At 49.6% G+C, this 18005-nt stretch overlaps 1 protein-coding gene across 1 annotated transcript in view; it reads left to right on the top strand.

The window, feature by feature from the left end:
• Sema4b (semaphorin 4B) overlaps window positions 1–17767 on the top strand; it is a 41097-nt gene extending 23330 nt beyond the window's left edge. Inside the window, exons 3-15 of the mRNA XM_028754841.1 lie at window positions 4221–4384; window positions 4837–4899; window positions 7139–7237; window positions 7837–7948; window positions 8237–8350; window positions 8453–8604; window positions 10360–10541; window positions 10656–10806; window positions 11602–11812; window positions 11922–12037; window positions 12269–12432; window positions 15471–15550; window positions 16124–17767. Coding sequence (XP_028610674.1) covers window positions 4221–4384; window positions 4837–4899; window positions 7139–7237; window positions 7837–7948; window positions 8237–8350; window positions 8453–8604; window positions 10360–10541; window positions 10656–10806; window positions 11602–11812; window positions 11922–12037; window positions 12269–12432; window positions 15471–15550; window positions 16124–16863 — 2348 coding nt within the window. The 3' untranslated portion in view covers window positions 16864–17767. The remainder of the gene's footprint in view (window positions 1–4220; window positions 4385–4836; window positions 4900–7138; window positions 7238–7836; window positions 7949–8236; window positions 8351–8452; window positions 8605–10359; window positions 10542–10655; window positions 10807–11601; window positions 11813–11921; window positions 12038–12268; window positions 12433–15470; window positions 15551–16123) is intronic.
• Window positions 17768–18005: the final 238 nt, after the last annotated feature.

The raw sequence follows: 18005 nt of genomic DNA on the forward strand, positions 1-18005 counted from the left end.
GAGGCAGAGGGCTATTATTGTCCCCATTTTGGAGATAAGGAAAGTGGGGCTCTGAGAGGTTAAGTGGATTGTCCTTAGGAGTGGCAGAGGCTGGATTTGAACCAGGTCTTTGACTCCAGTATATGGTCTCAGTCTGACCTATGAGATAACCAGTGGGGAATAGTGAGGTCCACAGCCCCGGGCTCATCAGCACACCATGACTCTTAAGTTTGAGGCACAGGGTGGAAGTGAGGAGGGCCGAGGGCAGAGATGGAGGGTGGACCCAGCATGAGAGGTCATGTTGTGAAGGCACTGTGCGCACTTCAAGGCATGGTCCACTTTCCATCCCTTGATCATTCTGTTCAGTGTGTTTCCAGCAGGTATGGAGAGTCTTGGATCCCTGGCACCCAGGTTTCCCCTCCAGCCTGGCTTGACTTTGTCTGAGGAACCCTGGGCAGCTTGCCATCCACCCAGGCTGAAGTGGAGGGGGTGTAGCGCTGCCACCTGGAACTTGTGCTTATCTCGGACTCTTGGCATTTCTGTATCTGGACAGAATCCAAGGGTGGCTTCCCGCTTAGAGCTGTAGGTCCCACCCAGGTGGAAATGCCCTCTGGTGCAGGCAGATAAGCTCTGGCAAACCAGAGGCAGCCTCTGCTTCCAGAAAACCTTAAGGGGTGCAAGAGATAAAGGGGTGCAGGAGCTGTGTGTCTTGATCTTGCTGAGTCTCCCTGACTTTCCTGAGAGCTGCACTTTTTGTCTTATCCCTCGGATACACACGAGAAGCCACGGTGAATTTAGTGGGTGTCACACGGAAGGGCCTCCTTGGAGCTTCTCAGAGTGTAGTCCTTGGGGCACCTCCTTCTAAGTTACTGAGATCTGGTCAAAAGGCTCAGACCAGCAGTTTCAGAATCTCCTGGGAGGGCCTGGAGTCCAGGTCATGTGTAGGGAGGTTGGGATTGGTGCGGGAACTTTCCTTGGCCTCCCAGTGTATCGAAGTACTAAGGGTTGGAAGTCTTGGGCCCTGCAGGAGTTCAGAGTTTAAGAAGAGTTTAAGAGTGGTTTAAAGAGAGGATATCTTTGGGTTTCGACTGCCTCTAGCCTCAGGCAGGACTGTTCTAGTGCAGGCCCCATGTGTAACTCTGGGTTTTAGGAGTTTGACAAAACTTCAGCCACAGAGACATCCTCACAAATTTCCTCAAACTTCTGCACCACATCCCTCCCCAGGAGACCTTCTGGGGAACAGCTATGGGGCCCTATTGTCCAGTGACTGGAGGTATTACCTATCCCAACTGTCTCAGCAGGCTTATTGGGAAACCCTACCTAAGAGCTTCTTCAGCATCCTGTGCTGTGTGGTAAAAGGCTGAGCTTCTGTCACTGGTGTGGTTTCCTGTTCTTGAACAGTGTGAGAACCAAGTTTTTTCATTTCCCCTTTCTCCAGGAGTCTTGGTGCTAAATGTGCAACCCACCCCAATAGCTATGTGAAGATCCTGTGACCTGCTTACGTCCTTTCTCTCTGGTTTAGATGTCTTCTTCAGATTGGTTTTTCTCTGTGTGTGATTTTAATGCTTCTATTTCAACCCTTTCTTGTCTCTGTGTTTCCTTACCTCTTCCTGGAACCAGGCTGAGGGTATGTAAGAACACTGGACATGCAGACACTCATGAAGTCATCCTCACATTGCTTGGCTGGCATGCTGCCTCGTGGCTCCCCGGCTCTGTGAGTCTGTTTGTTTGCATGGTCCTGAGCCACTGGTCAGTTGGGACATGCCTCAGGCTGCTCAGGGGCTGCTTTCTGCTTGGTGGGTTTTTGGGGTTTTTGGGGTTCTGTTTTAAATAATTTCTCTGAGCCCATCAGTTATTCAGAGTGTGAACAGCACACTGATGGGCCAGTGGACGTTGATTGTGTCTTTTTCCCTCTTAAATGTGCACCTTTTACATTACATAAATTTAAGTTGCTTACTGTAAAACCTCAAAATAATACGTTTAGGAGGGAAAATGCCTGTGTCTTCCTCGGGGTCGCTGCAGCGTTTCCTCTCTGGGTTGTTTCTCATCATATTTTTCCCACAAAGTGAAATAATTTGCCCAGACATTCTGTAACCTTCACAGTTACTTTAGTGGTAAATAATTTTTATCTCCTAATAATTAGATCTTCCGCAACAATGAATAGTCCTAAAGTTTTCTCATTGTACTATGTGTGTGTGCGTGCGCGTGTGCGTGTGTGTGTGTGTGTGTGTGTGTGTGTGTAAATAAATGCATGAAGGCTGGCCAGATGGCTCAGAGGGTAACGGCACTGTTGTTGCCAAGCCTGACAATCCGAAGCCAATCCCTAAGACTCACTATAGAAGAGAGTACCCGATTCCCAGAAGTTGCCCTCTGATCTACACACTCTCACACACTCTTTTAAATATTCAGCAGGAAAGGCTTTCTTTGCTGAAGAACCGACACTGTCAGCTATTGCATTCTGTGCCTTGTTCTCTGGGTCATGGAAAGTTCCCACCTGCCAGCGTTCCTCTGGACACTGTCGTGAGATGCTCACAGCGTGAGATGCTTACACCACCATTACTCTCTTGTCTCTCAGCTTGCTGCAGGGACATATGAGGCTTTTCGTCCCCCTTGCCCGTCCCTACATGCCCTGTGTTTTCTCTCCTTTGCCACTTAAAATAATACCCTTCCTGGGCATGCTGATGCACACTTGTCACCCAGGACTCAAGAAGCTGAGGCAGGAGAATCATGATTTTGAGACTAGTCTGGGTTATGTAACAGAGCTATCTCAAAAAAAAAGAAGCAAACTCTGTTTAGGCTAAGGTTATCTGTTTGGGCTAAGGTTACTGCACAGTGGCCTAGGCTGGGTGTCAGCCACAATCAAATTAACAATACACTTACAATACACTTTAACATTTTATTTCCAATGTCTGATGTCATCCTCACTTGTGTGTATCTGACATCCAGGCATGTGTACTGTTAGGGACCAAACCCAGGCCCTTACATGTTAGACAAGCATGGTCTGAGCCACACCCCGAGCCCTATTAGCCTAGTGCAGCATATTGTGACCCTCTTTCCTCCTAGGAGGGACAGCAGAGTCTCGTTCCCACCCCACCACAACTCCGTAAACCCAGGCATGTGGGCTGCCTGTGGCACAGACATGTGTTGAAGTCCAGGCTAACGTTTAGTAACCGTCAGTCTCTGTGAGTGCTGAGGGTTCTGGCTGGAGGCGGGATCGGGGAGGGAGAGGACTGCCTTTGCATTTCCTTTTCTTTGGGTCAGATGCTGTGCAAAGGAGGATGTTAAATGTGTCAGCCTTTCTTCTCTTTATTACAATTATTTGTGTGTGTGCATGTATACTGCCATAACACTCATGAGAGGATCAGGTGACAGCTTGTGGGAGTCACTCTCTTCTACCATGTGGATCCCTGGTATTGAACTCAGGAAGTCAGGCTTGGTGGCAAGCACCTTTACCCACTGAGCCACCTGCCTGTCCTTTCTTATAGTCTACTATGTACTTGTAACCTGTGACTTTATAATTTGCTTCATATTTTGCCTCTCTCTCTCTCTCTCTGTCTCTCTCTCTCTCTCTGTCTCTCTCAAAACTGGGTCTTACTTAAGTAAACCCAGATTGGCCTGAAACTTGCAATTCCCCTGCCTCATCCTCCCGTGTGCTGGGCTTGCAGGGGTGTACCATCACACCTAGCTAGACTATGTATCTCTTATACAACTTTATCTGAGTATTTTCTGGAGTTTCTAATCTATGTTGTTTTTCATGCTGGGTTATGTCCCATTGAATGGACTATCATAATCTATTCTCACCCCACCTCAGACTCTTAGGTTTCTACTTTTATATTTATATTTTATATATATGAGTACACTGTCACTGTCTTCAGACACACCGGAAGAGGGCATCAGATCCCATTACAGATGGTTGTGAGCCACCATGTGGTTGCTGGGAATTGAACTCAGGACCTTTGGAAGAGCAGTCAGTGGTGCTCTTAACCACTGAGCCATCTCTCCAGCCCAGTTTCTACTTTTCCACTCCTATGAACGGAGCTGTAATGAATGTCCTTCTCCATGTACCTTAGTGCGTTTCTTTCTTCTGTCTGAGTGTCGGGAATGATACTTTTCTTTGTAACCAACCTATTGCCCCAGGCTCATGCCACTGACTGTCCTGCACTTCTCCCCTAGAGTAAATGCAGTCGTCCTAAAATGGATGGAAAACGCCATCTCAAACATGTTTCGGCTTCCTTCCACAGGCTCTGAAGAAAGGCTGATTAGAAAATTTGAAGCTGAAAACATCTCCAACTACACGGCCCTTCTGCTGAGCCAGGATGGCAAGACGCTGTATGTGGGGGCCCGAGAGGCTCTCTTTGCGCTTAACAGCAACCTCAGCTTCTTGCCAGGCGGGGAGTACCAGGAGGTAAGAGATGTCCGAGGGTGGCTAGGTGTGTGTGTGTCTGTGTGTTTCTGTGTGTGTGTCTGTGTGTGTGTTGTATCTGTCTGTGTGTGTGTTATGTCTGTCTCTGTGTGTTGCGTCTGTTTGTGTGTATGTATGTGTGGTGTGTCTGTATGTGTGATGTGTCTGTGTGTGGTGTGTCTGTGTGTGTGATGTGTCTGTGTGTGTGATGTGTCTGTGTGTGTGATGTGTCTCTGTGTGGTGTGTCTGTGTGTGGTGTGTCTGTGTGTGTGATGTGTCTGTGTGTGTGATGTGTCTGTGTGTGGTGTGTCTATGTGTGTCTGTGTATCTGTGTGTGTGGTGTGTCTCTGTGTGTGTGTGTATGTGGCCTGCTGGTCAGGATGCTCTGGACAGGATAGGAGTGTGGCTCTGCACACCCTCCATGTCTTTGCACACCTATTTTCCTTCTTCCCCAGCTGCTGTGGCGTGCAGATACTGACAGGAAGCAGCAGTGCAGCTTCAAGGGCAAGGACCCAAAGGTGAGACTGACAGATCTGGGCAGAACACTGAGCACAGTTGTTATGGAAAGGGCGTAGCCTGGACATAGCCAGCACTGGGCTTGAATTACAGCCCCAGCTCCAGACCTGTCCTCTCTGTGATCTGGATAAATAGATTCATCTGGTCAAGCCTTGGTGTTCTCACCTGTAAGATGGGGATGATATCCCTGTATCCTTGCATAAACCAGTGCATCCAGGGCCCCTGGCACTTAAAACAGTGTCCCATTAGCCTTAGCACCTACATGAACATGGTGAGGTAGCAATTATGTCTGCAAAGGGTCTCTAGTGGACAGACAAGTGTGGCAGATTCTAGTTTGGTTTCAGACAAGACATTAGATGGGGTCCAGCTCAATCCAGAGTTCTCCTATAGGACGTGCTGCCATTCCCAGAGGCCTTCAGGTTAAGTTCTGAATGTCCTCGTCCACTCATGCTTCAATTGTGTGACCAGCCTGCAAGTACTTGTTGGCGATGTGGGGTGGAACACAGTGCCTCCCACAGCTAGACAAGCACCCCGGCTGTGAGCTGCGCCTCGGCCCCTCAGCACTTCGTCTGTACTGTCAGCTACTAGGGACATTATGAAAAAGCAAGACCATGCCTGCAATCCCAGAACCTGGGAGGACGGTTAGAAGCTTCATGAACTGAACTCCGTGATGCCATTTCAGAAAGCTAAAAGATGAAAGAAAAAACAACGAAAAATCAGTTTATAAAGTGGTTATGAAAAAAAGAAAAAAACAGGACTGGAGAGATGGCTCAGCAGTTATGAGTATGGGCTGCTCTTCCAGAGGACCAGCCTGTTTCCCAGCAACCACACAGCACCTCATAACCTTCTGTAACTCCAGTCCTCAGGGACCCGATACCCTCTTCTGGCCTCCACGGGCACCTGGCACAGAAGATGCCACACATCAGTGCAGGCAAAAGCACACATACACATAAAATGAACAAGAACGAAAGAAGCTGGGGGGGGGGGGTTTGCTGGCACGCACCTTTAATCCCAGTTCTCTAGAGGCAGAAGCAGGTGGATGTCTGTAAGTTCAAGGCCAGCCTAGTGTACAGAGTGAGTTCCAGGACAGCAAAAACTGCCTAGAAAAACCCTGTTTTAAAAAAACCAAAAAAGAAAGACAGACATTTATATAGTGCAAAGACTTTTTAGAGGAAGTTAAGGAACTTGACGTGAAATACCCAGACACTAAGCAGGACTTTGGGTTTCACTCTATGTGAATGAACCGCTTTGGAAACCAGTAGAAAGCTTAGCAGAGAGTCAGCATGGCTGTCTGTTTTTGTGTTGTTTTACAGAACTTCAGATTAAGCCTAGGGTCTCACACATGTTAGACAGGTGCTCTACCACTGAGTTTCATCCCTGACGCTCTGTTTCTGAGAGGCAGGCTCTCACTTTGTTGCCTACACTGGCCTTTTCACCCAGGCTGGACTTGAACTTGTGATCCTCTTCTCTCAGCCTCCTGAGTAGCTGGAATTATAGACTTGTGCCACCAGGCCTGTCTTCCCTGTGTTCTAAAAGGATGGCTTTGAGCCAGGTGTGCTTGTGCCTCCTTGTAATTCCAGCACTTGTAAGGCAGAGGATTATTAATTCCAGGTGAGCTTGGTCCATGTGGTGAGACTGTCATAAATAAAAATAAGCAAATGGGCCCCATTGTGTTCATGATAGTGTCCTCTCTGGAACTGAACACAAGGGAGGCCATTGTGGGTCAGGTGATGGTAGTGCCTTACGCAGGGCACTATCTATAAAGGAGTGAGAAATTAACAGATTCTGGGTTTTTGTTAATTGAAGGTTTAGCATCCAGGAAGGTGTGGAATTTCAGAGACAGCCAGGCCATGGCTTCCCACTGGAAAGATGGAAAGACTTCCGTGGGTCTTGAAGTACTAATTTGGAAATTCCTATCAGATACCTTGTAGAGGTAGAATTTGTGCCAGGAGGTCAGGGCTGAGCAGTTCTTCTGCTTTGCCTCCTGTCTCCTCCCTGGGTTGGAGAAGACTCTCAAGAGGATTAAGACACTCCGACCCAGGGTGCCTTTCACCTCAGAGAAGGAGCGTTAGCCTACCTGGAAACTAGCTAACCCCCAGTGCAGACCCTGCTTAAGCTTTGCCAGCCAGATCCTGGCCCAGAGCTCCCGGTTTCTATTGTTCTGCCTTGGGTCTGGGGAGGAGGCCTCTGCTTTGCCCCCTAGTGGCTTATGTGGACCTGACATTCTCTCCTTCCCCACAGCGGGACTGTCAAAACTACATCAAGATCCTCCTGCCACTCAACAGCAGCCACCTGCTCACCTGTGGCACCGCAGCCTTCAGCCCCCTGTGTGCTTACATTGTGAGTTTCCTCTTCTACCCCGGGGCTTGGCTACCTGGGGCACAACCTTCCTGCCAGGGGACCTCTTCTCTAGCCCTCATTCCTGGTGAAAGAGGACTCTCATGGCAGGCTTCTAGGTAGCAGCAGGCCTTGAGACCCATGAGCCCATCATCCTGGCTGCCACCAAGCCCCTACTAGGTCTCCCTGCAGGGGCAGGGAGTGGTGCATACAGCCACCTTGTGTAGAGAGCCTCTCTGACTTCCAACTTTCTGCCCCTCAGTTTCTTTTCCTTGCTATGCTTGATGCTCCAGGTCATCTCGTGCACCCTTCAGCATATGCCCACCCCGTGTTCCTGCCCTACGTGCCCTAGCAGAGGGTGGCATTAAGGCTGTTTTGGAACACAGGTCTTAGAGTCAGAAATTGCTGGGTTTGCATTGTTGTGTTGCTCTCCCTGGCTCCAGGACTGCTTTCCAAGCCACTTCTCTTCCCTATTCACCACACACACTTTCACACAGACCACGGGGTAAGGAGGACACACACTTGGGGACCTGCACACTTCCCTGCTGTGCACTTCCTGGTTCTGTGTCTCGGCCCTGAGCCACTCGTCTACTCCCCCACAGAACATAGCGAGCTTTACTTTAGCCCAAGATGAGGCCGGCAATGTCCTCCTGGAGGATGGCAAGGGCCGTTGTCCCTTTGACCCCAACTTCAAGTCCACGGCTCTGGTGGTTGGTAAGTGGTGGCACAGGCTGGGTGCTTTTGTGCTCCATGGAATTAGAAGGTACACAGGGCAGGAGGACCAAATCTGGGGTGTGTCTGGGCTCTGGGCACTGTGGATCCCAGAGGTAAGGTGGTGTCCCCATGCTGTGCTGGTTCCCAGGGGGCATCGAGTAACCCTGGGCTGCCCTCTTCCAAGTCCCTGCTTCCGTCTAGGCAGGATGGATGGGGCTGCGGTCACTCTGAGCCCTGAGCAGGGACTGGGCCAAGGCAGCCATTCCCATGGGAACATTCTCTTGGCAGATGGTGAGCTGTACACTGGAACAGTCAGTAGCTTCCAGGGAAACGACCCAGCCATTTCCCGGAGCCAGAGTCCCCGCCCCACCAAGACTGAGAGCTCCCTCAACTGGCTACAAGGTGGAGTTCTGCCTTGACCCACTGAGCAGATCTAACCCTTGGGAGGGGATGCTGTCCCAGATGTTCCTGGACTGACTGTGTCTCCTCCACTGGCCTTTGCAGACCCTGCCTTTGTGGCCTCAGCCTACGTTCCCGAGAGCCTGGGCAGCCCGATAGGTGACGATGATAAGATCTACTTCTTCTTCAGTGAGACGGGCCAGGAGTTCGAGTTCTTTGAGAACACCATTGTGTCCCGAGTTGCCCGAGTCTGTAAGGTGAGTGGGGGACGGAAGGAGCAGGGTCATCTACCCAAAGTGCACTCACATCTGTGACCTTCTAGAATTATCCTCCAGGGAGCAGCAGCTCAGCCAGCAACCCATCTGTCTCTCCTCTTCCTCCTCATCCTTGTCCTGAATCTGGGGTGTGTCTGGGCTCTAGGCAGTGTGTCCCAGGGCTGAGCTGATGTCTCCAGGCTATGCTGGTATTCTCTCTTGTTTTTTGATTTGTTTTGGTTTTTCGAGACAGTGTTTCTTTGTGTAGCCCTGGCTGTCCTAGAACTCACTCTATAGACCAGGCTGGCTTCAAGCTCAGAGGTCTGCCCCCTCTGCCTCCTGAGTGCTGGGAGTAAAGGCAGGCACCACCACGCCTGGCTTCTTTTGTTTTTTTTTTGAGACAAAGTTTCACTATGTAGCTTTGGCCAACATGGGACTCACTTTGTAGACCAAGCTGGCCTCAAACTCACAGACATCGATTTGCCTCTGCCTCCCAAGTGCTGGGCTTACCGGAGAATGCCACCACTCCTGGTTGGCCTCTGTTCTTTTAATTGAGAAAATCTTACATTGAAGGTAGGTGTGAAGGTGCATACCCAAAATCCTGACACTCGGAGCCGGGGAGTGGGGATCTCAAGTTTGAGGCCATCCTGGACAACTTAACAAGGTCCTGTCTTTTTGTTTTCTGAGACAGGGTTTCTCTGTGTAGTCCTGACTATCCTAAACTTTCTCTGTAGACCAGACTGGGCTCACACTTAGAGATCCAGCCACCTCAGCCCGCAGATTCTATCTTAAAATTTTAAATAGGCATTCCTCTCTTAGGGTCTTGAGTAATCCAGCTGGCCTCAAACTTCCTGCATAACTCAGGCTAACCTTGAACTTTTGGTGGTCTTCCATGTGTCATCCCACCTAGTTTACATAGTGCTGGGATCAAGCCCAGGGTTATAAACATAAGGCTTATAAGCTACTTGGAAGAGAAGTCCTTGGCTTTCTCCTAAACTGGAGACCCAGGAAAGTGCACATAGAAGTGACAACGGCATCGCCTGGTAAGAGCACAGATTCTTGAGTTCCAACTTCTGGGTTCCAACTCTGCTCCTTAGTTTAGCTGCTAAATGGCAGTGGTAACATCACTCCTGTTGCATGAATTATATTCTGCCCTAAAGTTCTTAGGGTCCCTGCTGTCCTCACAAGAAGGAGCCACCGTTAATGTTAAGTGTTCTTTGCTGATCTGGTCAATTATTTGTATTAACTTAGTTACAAACCTGAGTCGTGCTCCCTGTTTCTCCCTGTCTGCTCAGTAATCTGTCAATCATGGACACCTTTCCCTCTTATTTATTCATTTGTGTGTTCATTGTGTTGAAGTCCTACTTCACTCCCTGGCTGGCTGCAAACTCCTAGACTTGAGCAATCCTCCTGCCTCATCCTCCTGAGTAACCTGAAGCTTCAGGTTCTTGACATGGCCATGATGCTAGCATGACAGATAGCGTTGACCACCGAGCTCTCTCCTGTCCCTTCCCTATTTAGATTTTTTTTTTCCTGGTCCTTGTTTGCTCATCGTCCACAGTAGGGAATGCACTGTCACAATGGAAAACATCCCTTCCTAAGTTTTCTCACTTTAGGTACACATCTGTCCTGGCTCTCTGTCTCTCATTCTTCATTCCTGTGTGTCTCAGCTGCTGCTGAGGAGGGCTGGCAAGACAACACTGTGCCTCTGAGAATGGCCCTCAGCTTGTGAGTAAGCCGGTCACCCCTCTTCTGCAGGGCGATGAGGGTGGAGAGCGGGTGTTGCAGCAGCGCTGGACCTCCTTCCTCAAGGCTCAGCTCCTGTGCTCCCGGCCCGATGATGGCTTTCCCTTTAATGTGCTACAAGATGTCTTCACCCTGAACCCCAACCCTCAGGATTGGCGCAAGACCCTTTTCTATGGGGTCTTTACCTCCCAGTGGTGAGATGCTAGGATTTAGCTGGGGACAGGAGGGTAAAGAGTGGCTAGACCCCACTGATGGCATCTCAGGTCTCAACTCTGAACTCAGAGTTAATTTGGCTGTTTCCTTTGCAGGCACAGAGGGACCACAGAAGGCTCTGCCATCTGCGTCTTCACCATGAGTGACGTGCAGAAGGCTTTTGATGGCCTGTACAAGAAAGTGAACAGAGAGACACAGCAGTGGTATACTGAGACCCACCCGGTGCCAACACCACGGCCGGGAGCGGTAAGTATCAGTAGTGTGGTGCTCAGAGTGGCTAATGGGCAGTCTTGGTCCCTGGACCATGCTGAGAGCAAGACTGTATGGCCTCAGACAAACCGTGAAGCTTCTCTGAATCTGATTTCTCATCTTTGAGGTAGTGCATAATAAGCCCTGGCTTCCTGTCTTACCAAAGAAGATGTCCCATGAATGGCAAAACACCTTCAGTCCTGTCTTGTCAGCCTGACCTCTGTGCAGTGGTGTAGACTGTTTTTAGTTGTCTGTCTCAAAGGTGGCAGTCTTGTGTAATATGGGTTGTTTGAATTCCTGATCCTCCTGCCTCCACCTCCAAAGTACTAGGATTATAAGAGGATGCCACTATACCGAGCTTTGCACAATAGTGTTACTGTCCCTTTACTCTGTCCACCCAACTAAGCCTCGTGTACAGAGAAACCACTGGGCAGAGAGGACTAGGACCCGGGTAGGTGTGGGAATTGGGTATGGTTAGCTGCACTGAGATACTGATCCTGAGAACTTCCCGGGAACCCTAGAGTAAGATGCATGGGTAAGAGCCCAGGCGAGATGAACAGTCACACTTTTTGAGGCCTGTGTGCAAATTTGGTAAGAATCTATAGGCCAGAGGCCAGCAGGAAACCAAGGCCTTGCTTTCCTCACACGCCAGATTTGCCTTTGGACCAGCGCTATGCAGAAAGGCAGACGTGCCATGATTTTTGGAGTATAGTTAGTGGGCAGGGCCGCGACTGTCCCTGTGGAGGCATGCTCCATGCTGATTCCTGTTCCTCATCCTTCTGCTTTCTTCAGTGCATCACCAACAGTGCCCGGGAGCGGAAGATCAACTCGTCCCTGCAGCTCCCAGACCGAGTGCTAAACTTCCTCAAGGATCACTTCTTGATGGATGGGCAGGTCCGCAGCCGCATGCTGCTGCTGCAGCCACAAGCCCGCTACCAGCGTGTGGCTGTGCACCGAGTGCCTGGCCTGCACAGCACCTATGATGTCCTATTTTTGGGCACTGGTGAGTGCTTGCAGCCTGGCAGGATTGAGTTAAGGAGGGGAATGCATGCATGACTGGTAGATCCTGGGCAGTGGGCTCTACCAGGCCTGAGTCGTGTCCATACTTCCAGGTGATGGCCGCTTGCACAAGGCAGTGGCCCTGGGCTCCAGAGTGCACATCATTGAGGAGCTGCGGGTCTTCCCTCAAGGACAGCCTGTGCAGAACCTGCTCTTGGACAGCCATGGGGTGAGTGGGCCATGGAATGAACTTGACCACTTTGATTGTCAACAAGCCAACTTCCTGTCCCTTCCCAAAGCAAGATGGAAAGTTACAGAGCCCTGGCTTCTGACCATCAAAAGGATGTGCGACAGAACTTGTCAGGGGCGCCCTGGGATGAGTAGTGAGCCTGTGAGGCTGGTGTGACTGAGTGTTCGGGTGCCTGTACCTCCCTCTCACTCTTCATGTTTGGCTGTGCAGGGACTGTTGTATGCCTCCTCCCATTCCGGGGTGGTACAAGTGCCCGTAGCCAACTGCAGTCTGTACCCAACCTGTGGAGACTGCCTCCTGGCTCGAGACCCCTACTGCGCCTGGACCTGGACTGGCTCTACTTGCAGCCTCTACCAGCCTGATCTGGACTCCAGGTGAGGACTGCCAAAGACCCAGTGACTCTGCCTCATCTTTGAGCATTGCATCTTCTCTGGGGCACCTGCAAGGTCTCATTCTACCCATGCCTGGACATGGGTATTTCTCAGTTCTCTGAGGCCCTCAAAATCTACATGGCTGGATAGACAGGGTTGCCAGAATAAGAAACATCTAGTAAAGCCTCACAGGAAGATGTAGATTACCACGTGAACATAGCTTATTGTTAAGCTTATTGTAAGGCTGTTAGGTAAGCCTGTTAAACTGTTAAAAAGTGGTTAGAGTAACATTTAGATTAGAGAAGTCTATTGAGAAAATAGAAATTTGCTATTTGGCATAGTGACACACACCTTTAATCCCAGCATGCAGGAAGCAGAGGCAGGAAGATCTCTGTGGATTTAAGGCCAGCCGGGACTACGTAATGAGACCCTCTCTCAAAAAAAAAAAAAAAAATAGGGATGAGTCAGTTGAAGTGGGGCATGTCTGTAATCCAGTACCTGGTTTTATTGTTTGTTTTATTGAGACCAGGTCTCATGTAGCCTAGGTGTGCCTGGAGCTCGGTCTATAGCTGTGGAGGATCAGAAGACAACAGGGTGACCGGGATCTGGTGGTGCGTGTGTATAATCCTACTACTCAGAAGGTAGAGGCAGGAGGTTCAGAAGTTCAAGGACATTCTCTGCAACATAATGAGTTTCAAGGCCAGCATGGGTTACGAGAGACCTTGTCTCACAAAGATGGATGGTGTTGGGGACAAGGCTCAGCGGCTAAGAGCACCTATTGCTCCCGTAGAAGACCCAGGGTCCATTCCCAGCATCCATCTCTCAGGCAGTTTGCAACCAACTGCTTATAATTCATAATTCCTGTACACACCTGGTACAGTAAATCCTCCTAGGCACATGCAGGTACACATACATAAAAGTAATAATTAAATATTTAAAAAAAAAAAGAGAAGAGGGATGTCTCCTTAGCCTTATCAATGGGTTGGATTTTAACATACATCCTTGTATTTTGCTAAAATGGGTCAAACGAATGATCTCATTGTTTTAATACACATGGGCTGTCTCATTTGTAGTGTTCTTTTGTTTACAGCAAAAGGACATAAATTTACTGCACGCCTAAGGCACAGAAGTGGTGCGCTCCCTTAGCCGTGGTCTTGACTCATAGGGGTGGTATAGCTGGTATCTGTCTTTAAACTTTTTCAGGAACTTCCATATTTGGGGATGGTTTTGTGTGTGTGTGGCCTGCAGTCCCATTACTAGGGAAGTAGAGTCAGGAAGATCTGTGGTTCAAAGTCATCCTTGACTACATAAAAAGTTTGAGGCTTGCCTAGGCTATATAAATAAGACCCTGTTTGAGCTAGATGCTATGGCAAATGCCTTTAATCCAGAGTTCAGGAGGCAGAGGCAGGTGGATCTCTGTGAGTTTTGAGGCCAGCCTGGTCTACACATTCACTGAATTCCAGGACAGTCAGGGCTATGCAGGAAAAAAACAAAAAGGACCCTGTTTCAACCTCCCTTTCCTCTCCCAACTCTTGCTTACCTCTCACAAAATAAAACAAAACAAAACAACAAAAAACAACTGTTTTAGAAGCTGATAAACTCCTGGAAGGATATATGTAAGGTTCTGTTCTGCCTGCTTCATAGCAGATTCTGGGCAACTTCTGTAGTGCTTTTATTCTTTACGCTTGGTTGAGTTTTATTTTCTCTCTCTCTCTCTCTTTTTTTTTTTTTTTTTTGAGACAGGGTCTCACTATAGCCCTGACTGGGCAGGAATTCTGTAGACCTGGCTGACCTCAAACTTACAGAAATCTGTCTCAGCTTCCCTAAGTACTGGCATTAAAGATGTCCACTACACTGCCTGCCTGAGTTTTTTAACTTTTTTTTGTTTGTTTTTTGGTTTGGTTTTTCGAGACAGGGTTTCTCTGTGTAGCCCTGGCTGTCCTGGAACTCACTCTGTAGACCAGGCTAGCCTCGAACTCTGTTTTTCAACTTTTAAGTGCATGAAAATTCATCTTTTTAAGTGTACACACCTATAATCCCAAAACTAGAGTCTAAAGTAGAAAAGTTGGCAGTTGGAGGGTAGCTTGGGCTACATTGCCTATCCTAGCTTAAAAAAAAATAAGAATAAAAGGAAAGGCTGGCTTTCTTTCCTTCTTTTTTAAGATAGAGTCACGGGGCAGTGGTGGCACACGCCTTTAATCCCAGCACTTGGGAGACAGGCAGGTGGATTTCTGAGTTCGAGGCCAGCCTGGTCTACAGAGTGAGTTCCAGGACAGCCCGGGCTACACAGAGAAACCCTGTCTCAAAAAACCTAAAAAAAAAAATAGAGTCTTGCTCTGTAGCTAGGACTGATGTGCAACTCATGGCAACCCTCCTGCCTCAGCCTCTTGAGTTTTTAATTACCGTTTTTCATGAGAGGGTAGTATTTCAGACAGGGTCTCATGTAACCTACACTGGCCTCCAATTCACTGTGTTGTCGAAGATGACTTTGGATTTCTTTACCTCCTGTGAGACTGCCTCCCAAGTGCTAGGCACATTCTGTTTTTAGAACAAAAGGAGGTCATATGTGGCTTTTATTTGTAATAATGTGTAGACAGGGGTTTGAGGAGACAGCTCAGTCAGTGAAGTACTTGCCTCAAAAGTGTGAGAATCTGAGCTTAATTCTCAGAACACACATAAAAATGCCAGGCATAATGGTAGCAAGGGAGGCAGGTGGAGTCCTGCAGCTCCCTGCCCGTCTGATCTGTCCTAGTTGTTCAACTCCAGGCCAATGGGACATTGTGTCTCAAAGGAGGTGGATGGTGTTCCTAAGGACGACACCAAGGTTGTCCTCCAACCTCCACCTTAACATGCACACACTGAGTTATGACTGGAGACACCCAGTCAGCCCCGTGGAGGTTCAGACTCTGCTCAGGCAAGTCTCCTGCACCTGCTGTGGACCTGGTGATCCTTACACACCAGGTTCTCTGCCCAGGACCAACAATGGAGGGAAGAGGGAACACTGGCCCTTGGGGTTCTACCCGAAACTCTCTTATACCCAGGCCGTGGATCCAGGACATTGAGGGTGCCAATGCCAAGGAGCTCTGCAACAGTTCTTCAGCCAAGGCCCGGTCTGTTCCAGGTAAGATGCCCTGGAAGAGGTGAGCCGTATTTGCTTGAAAGACAACTCTAGGTAGTTTTAGGTACAGATTTATTCCTCTAGCCCTGCGAAGGAGGGTCCAGACCGCGCATGTTACTTACTTTCAACAATCGCCCAACTCACTGTCCGTCTTAGTTAGAGTTTCTATTGCTGGGAAGAGACACCATGATCACCAAAACTCTTATAAAGGGAAATTGAGGTTAGCTTACAGTTCAGAGGTCAGTCCATTATTGTCATAGCAGGAAGTGTGGCAGCATTGCAGGCAGACATGGTGCTGGAGAGGTGGCTGAGAGTTCTAAATCCGGATCAATGGACAGCAGGAAGAGAGTGACACTGGGTGTGGATTGGGCATCTGAAGCCTCAAAGCCCCGCCCCAGTGACACACATCCTCCAACAAGGCCATGTGTCCCAATAGTGTCAATGCCTATGAGCCTATGGGGCCATTTTCATTCAAACCACCACACTATCATAGCACCAGATTGCAGGAGGGTGGGGCTAAGCCTGGGGCTGCTCTGGGCAGCAGCCTCTTCTACCTCATGCCTATTTTGCCCACAGTTAAGCCATGTAAACAAGTCCAGATCCAGCCAAACACAGTGAACACCCTGGCCTGCCCACTCCTCTCAAACCTGGCTACTCGGCTCTGGCTGCACAATGGGACCCCGGTCAATGCCTCTGCCTCCTGCCGTGTGTTACCCACTGGGGACCTGCTGCTGGTGGGCAGCCAGCAGGGCTTGGGAGTGTTCCAGTGTTGGTCGATAGAAGAAGGATTCCGGCAGCTGGTGGCTAGCTACTGCCCAGAGGTGATGGAGGATGGGGTAATGGACCAAAAGGACCAGCGTGATGGTACCCCAGTCATTATTAACACCTCACGCGTGAGTGCACCGGCTGGTGGCAGGGCCAGCTGGGGTGCAGACAAGTCATACTGGAATGAGTTCCTGGTGATGTGTACTCTGTTTGGGTTTGCTGTGGTGCTTCTGGTTCTGTTCTTTCTCTATCGACATCGGGATGGCATGAAACTCTTCCTAAAGCAGGGCGAATGTGCCAGTGTGCACCCCAAGACTCGCCCTGTAGTACTACCACCTGAGACCCGACCGCTCAATGGCGTCGGCCCTCCCAGTAACCCACTTGACCACCGAGGCTACCAGGCCCTGTCGGATAGCTCCCCAGGACCCCGAGTCTTTACTGAGTCAGAGAAGAGGCCACTAAGTATCCAGGACAGCTTTGTGGAGGTGTCTCCGGTGTGTCCCCGGCCCCGAGTTCGACTGGGCTCTGAGATCCGAGACTCTGTGGTATGAGAGCCGACTTTAGCTGTGGCCACCCTGACCTCAGGGCTGTGAATGTTCAGTGGAGGTCAGCTACCTCTGCTTCTCACAGAACACAACCATGGTACCCTGCCTGGGAGGCAGCTGGTATCACAGCCCCAACACCCCAGCCAGCTGGTTCCAGTGTCTGGCCAAAAAGGGGGCTGCCTCCAGGGACCAGAGGGTCCTTGTCTGGGTGGCAGAACTCTGCTACTTAACTGAGCCCTTTGTTTAAAACTGCAAATGTGAAGCCAGAGAGAGAGGAAGGAGAGACAGACAAGGAAGACTATACAACACAGCCACTCCAATTCAGCCTGCTGGGCTCTTGGGGACTTCTCCAAAGTGGCTTTGTGAGCCAGAGTTGGGAATCCCTCCCCCACTGGACTATTCTACCTTCCGCCTTACTCTGCTGCTGAGGCTACCGTTTCTCACTGCAGAATCAGGGCCCTGCTCCAGCTTCAGCCAACTGAGGACATATCTGTGACCGCTGACACTCTACCACCTCAGGGACCAGAGGGCTAAGCTGGCTCTGCAGCCCTCCTCACCAGACCCTGGGCTCAGTCCCAGTTCCTGGACTTCTCCAGCCTGTATCAGGCTGTGGCCTCGAAAGCAAGGAAGTGACCCCAGGGGGAGTTGTGACAGAAGACTGATGTCCTGCTGTCCTTTTCCCAGTCAGAGAACTGTGTCCCTACCCACCTGTCTTCTAATTCCAACAGACTTCTGGATCCTCCCTGTTCCCTGTCCTAGCTCACCGTGCCCTTGTCCCCCATCACTCTAAGGGATACTGACACTGCCCCTCACACGGACCCTGGATTTACATGGGTTTTATATTTTTTTTTAATAAGATGCACTTTACTTTCTTTTTTAAATAAAGTCCGACAAATTATAGTTAATTGTGGCCCAGCCTCTTGAAGGACTTTGCTTTGTATATGTGTAATATGAATGCATGTGTGTGTGCACGTGGAGACCAGAGGCTATCCGTGGGTGTCATCCTTAGGAACTACGTCTGCCTTGTTAGACAGAGTCTCATCAGCTTGGAGTTCACCATTAGGATAGACTGGCTGGCTAGTGAGCCCAGGGACCTTTCTGTCTGCCTCCCCAGCATTGGGACTTCAGGACCAAGGCCTTCATACTTG

The sequence above is a fragment of the Grammomys surdaster genome, unplaced genomic scaffold, assembly GCF_004785775.1.
Source record: "Grammomys surdaster isolate TR1022 unplaced genomic scaffold, NIH_TR_1.0 126036, whole genome shotgun sequence".
Classification (NCBI taxonomy): Eukaryota; Metazoa; Chordata; class Mammalia; order Rodentia; family Muridae; genus Grammomys; species Grammomys surdaster.